Source organism: Nanorana parkeri, unplaced genomic scaffold (assembly GCF_000935625.1).
Source record: "Nanorana parkeri isolate BGI_ZX_2015 unplaced genomic scaffold, ASM93562v1 scaffold139, whole genome shotgun sequence".
In the NCBI taxonomy this organism is placed as follows: domain Eukaryota; kingdom Metazoa; phylum Chordata; class Amphibia; order Anura; family Dicroglossidae; genus Nanorana; species Nanorana parkeri.
The window spans coordinates 1,922,705-1,927,302 of NW_017306407.1; the positions used below are offsets into that span (position 1 = coordinate 1,922,705).

Here is a 4,598-nt window from a genome sequence, read left to right on the forward strand (position 1 = left end):
CCCCCCCCCCCCCCCAAAAAAAGTAAAAACAGGCAAATAATTGTACACCAACATAAAACAGCCCATTAACTGTACCAGAAAATCTTCAGCCGCTTGACAATAGCTTTTGTGCCCCCACCTGGATCTCACTTTGCAGAATTTACCAATTTGTGGTTGAACATTCGCGGGGAACCTACAAAGTTGCTAGGCCTTGGCAGAGGTTTCGGGAGGGACAGCAGTATGCCTAGGTCTAAAAGCCATTGAATTTCCCCGAGAATGGCACGAGTCTTCAAAACTGAACTTATTCTACTGACAAGGGGAGAACAATGGCTGCCGTGACAACTTACGTTTGCTCCATTTAGCCACCAGGCTGAGCTCTAGTTTAATCTCCATATAGCAAGTTATATGTCAGTTTGCTAAAAGAGACCAATTGTTCACAGAAACAATAGTTCTAGCTGAATGAGTCAGAGGTAGGACCAATGTTTCAAACAAATCATGCCCCAGGGCAAAATAACAGGTTTGCTTTAACCCTCAGCAGCATTTACTTTCTTTTCCTAGGAATTCAGGGCTTCTGGGGCACTCTAGAACCCAACCTTTGGTACTTGTTGTGGGCCCTTGGACCCCAGCAGCTGGTAGTGGGAGCCCTGATTTTTAAAAGGACAAATAATGACAATGATTTCTAGCAGTCTCACGCACTCCGTGCCCAGTCTATCTCCTGCAACATATCTCCAGGCCCTAAATATCTCTTCACCATGTCCACACTGTATGACCTTGTCCAGTAATATGGAGCATATTCCTCTCGCACACCAGGTTGTGGAAGAGGAATATAGTTCATATCTGCCAAAAACTGGGTTCTTTCTACAGCACTCCGAGACCCTCCCCCGGAATAGGAACAAATTACATGCCAGCAGAAGGTCTCTGTGTGGCTCAGAAATGTTGCTCTTCTATGTGATCATACATGAAGGAAGAGCTTTTCACTTTGAAGCAAGCTTGTTGGTGCGCTGGCGATATATCTTTTCCTTGTCCTGTAATATGTCTGCAGTCTCTAAAAGCCTTCAGTAATGTTACAGTTACTGAATATTATGTGCTGCCCCTTTGTTATATCAGTGACCACATTTGAGGCCCACTATATCTTCTGCTCTAGAAGAACTGAAAGGAAACATAAGGAGGCAAATACTGCTGACCTATCCTTGCAGAGGTCCAGTATGCCCCCTACGGATTCAGAGCTATAGTTCTGCAATCAGCAAAAGTCCTGCTCTCCACTAATTGGAGAGCTCTGGATCTGATTCAGCACTGGGAGTGATAGACCTCTGCAAAGAGAACACTGCTTCCATACAAAGAGCAAGGATCCCACTCAGAGATGCTGGCAGAGGTCAGGTTTTACTATTCAGAACTGCAAGACAATGAATGCCTTTTGCTTTGATACATCTGGAATGTATTTAGCGGATTTAAACAGAGTTCAGTTGGGCTTTGTTGTGAAACTCCAGGTAGAAGTTTTTTTGTTTGTTTTTTAATACAACTTTTAGGTGTTTTCAGTATATAAAAGTTAACTCTCATAAGGTGTATTCTACTGCCAGATCAATGCCGTGTCCCTAAATAACCGCTTTTGTTTACCCGGATACTGAAACTTCCACTGTAGTTCTAGTTCGCTGCCGACATGACCGCTATGGCTCACGCTAATATTGTTCACCTGCTCCCCTTGTCCATTCACAAAATGCCCTGCATTCACTATTCAAACAAGCTGCATTAGCTGCACCACCGCTCCCCTTATCCATTCACAGAATTAATTTGTATTTTGTGACTGATGCATGGAATACAAAGCATTCTGTGAACAGACAAGGGGAGAGGTGGGGTGTACAAACAACATTCCAGCCACAGCTCTCCTGTCACAGCAGTAGGATGCACCCCGAGAGAGAGAACTAGTATATACACAGCTGAAAAAGTAAAGAAAACTGCCTGGAGTTCTGCTCTTGAGCTGTAACACTAACAACCAATTAATACACTAATGACTAAACCAGTATGAGATGGATTCTGGTTCTGGTTGGGTTACAGCATTTAAAGCTTATGTCCAGCCAAAATGTATTTTCTTAGTGTTGGACAGAGCGGGGAATGATTACAACACTTTGGTTTTATGCTATTTGGGGCCCTGTTAAAGGGATTCCCCCTCATTTCCTACCCAACTGACATTTTACTAGACAGGAAGTGAGGGGAGCATTTCAACAGCAACTCAGGCTAGAACCCCTGCTACATTTTCATTTCTGTCCCTGTTGCAAATCTTCCCCCACTTCCTGTCAGTTGCAATCATTGAGAATAGGAGAGGAAGTGAGGATAAATCGCTAACAGAGCCCCAGTTTTTTTAGCAGTAAAAACCTGACAGGTGTTCTAACCTTTCTCCACTCCATCCAAAAACAAACCAAGAAAAAGTTTTTGGCTTGACATACACTAAAGGGTGATTCCACTTTTATTTCTGTAATTAGGTCTTACCTGCCATTTAGCATTTCTCTGTTATCAAGCATTGCAGTGGTTTATTTCGGTTGCATATGTTATTTGGGCTGCTCCTCTTTTCTAACAGCCATCATTGTGTTGTCCCTCGGTGTGTCACAAAGGTTGTGGGTGACGTTGTGGGTTGGCTCACTTCCTCCTGCTTACAAATCCCGGGATGCATTAGCAGACTTTCTGCTTTCCTATTGGACAGGCGCTCGGACAGACCCTAGCCGACCCAGAGCGACCCCTGTTGGGTATGTGCGCGGAGATGAAACACAGCCCATGTCGTAGATTCTGGAGACGCAGAGTGGCCGCGATTGCACAAGGAGACCGTATTCATGCCAGAACAAAGTGGTGTATGGTAGCCAATAAAGGACAGTTGGGCAATTCGCAAATTAGGACAATTAGCGTAAGGCTTCCCATACACCTTACAATCAGACCATACAAATTCTGTCAATCAACTTCACATCCATGAAACATGAGGACCAACCTAAGCTACCCATTCCACTGCACAGGTCCTTGCACTACATACTTGCTGGAAAGGCCAAAAGGAGATTGTACAATCAGATTATGGGTACGGTGAGCTAGAAAAAAAAAAAAGGGGGGGGGGAAAACATTGCAAGAAGAAAATTAAATTTAGATGCATTAACAAAATGACTTTTTAATGCTTACCCCAACCAATCAGAATCCATCTCCTACTGTTATTGATATGACATTATTATTAGGGATCTAAGCACTGTCAGCCATCAGAAGCTACAAAAAAACAAAAACCTCACAGCACTTTTTAACTTCATCATAGGAATATAACTAAAGCATCTGTAGATGAGTGCTCCTGTACATCCTAAAGCTGGCCGTACACAACACAATCCAATTGCACAATCTCCTTTAGATCTGCCATCACCTATTTAGTGCAAGGGCCTAGCTGGTTAGATCCACATTGAAAGTTTTGTTTAGGTTAGTTCTAAACAATCACATTGTACAATCTTTTTTTTTTATACCTCACCTAAACTATTACATAGTATTGGTGACTTCTAAACAAGATTGTACAATCAGATTGTACAGAGCTGTTTGTACAGATCTCCTACCACGGAATAGAGACCCTCTCCATGTAATCCATGATGTCAACAGCCTCTATTATATAACAGCGGCCTGACAACGCAATGTTTGCACTTACATAAGTGAAGACTCTAGATTTCTACAAGTGCCGACACATGCGCATTCCTAATCAGCGCTGTCGCCGGGCCACCCAGCCCCTAATCTTCCCTGACAATAGCACAGATAGCATAGTAGACACACAGCAGAGGCCGGGGCCTTCCGCAGTGGCCCCCCGTCCTCACCTGGTCAGACATGCTGCCTACTATCCCCCGGTGTGTATCAGGCACCTCCGGCCGCTCTGCTCTTTTCCTCCTCCGGGCACAATAACAGCACTACACACTCAAACAAGGCTGGCGTTCCCGTCCTAGACGTGACGCCACTTCCGGTATGGCCAAGGCCGGCCCACACTATTGACGTCATGAGGTTGCTGGCTCTGCTCTTTAGTGGCTCACTTTACGTGAGACGAGATGTATTCAGGAGCCTATTCGAGGTGTTCTATGTGAAATATTCGCAGTCCAAGAGAATACGTGTAGATTTTAAGGCCCAACTGAATGTAGAATACATAGTCCTCATTTTGCAAAAATTTAATGAATGTACACACATGAATAAAACACAGAAAATGCATTATTACATGTTTGCATTGCAGCCAATGCATTGTTGATGTAATGCACAATCTTCTGCATTGTTTACATACCAGCCCCAGATCTGTAGGAGTAAGGAACTCCTACACAAATTTGTATTAACCCTTACACTCAGGCTACCTCCTACTGCAAGGGTTAACTGCTCATTTTTGTCTAGGGTAAAAAAAAAAAGTTACACATCTGATCCTCGGAGACGGCCGGCTCTTAAACCTGGAGCCTGTCCCGTCCTCCACTGCAGCGGTCTAAGGTCCCTGAGTAATCATGTTAAATACCCTGTGTATAGGACGTGAGGACGGTAAGGGACATACTTTCGCTGCATCTTAGGAGAGGCGCAGGAGGCAGCACTGCCTCCTTGGAGGAGCGGGTGAGTATTAAGGTGCCCATACACCTTACGATTAT

General features: G+C 44.3%; 1 protein-coding gene across 1 annotated transcript in view; it reads right to left on the reverse strand.

Annotated features, from left to right (window-relative positions):
• The window catches only part of SUMO1 (small ubiquitin-like modifier 1), a 19,839-nt gene extending 15,882 nt beyond the window's left edge, over positions 1 to 3,957 (reverse strand). Inside the window, exon 1 of the mRNA XM_018554014.1 lies at positions 3,801 to 3,957. Within this exon, the coding sequence (XP_018409516.1) occupies positions 3,801 to 3,812 (12 nt within the window). The 5' untranslated portion in view covers positions 3,813 to 3,957. The remainder of the gene's footprint in view (positions 1 to 3,800) is intronic.
• Between the last annotated feature and the right edge of the window lie 641 nt (positions 3,958 to 4,598).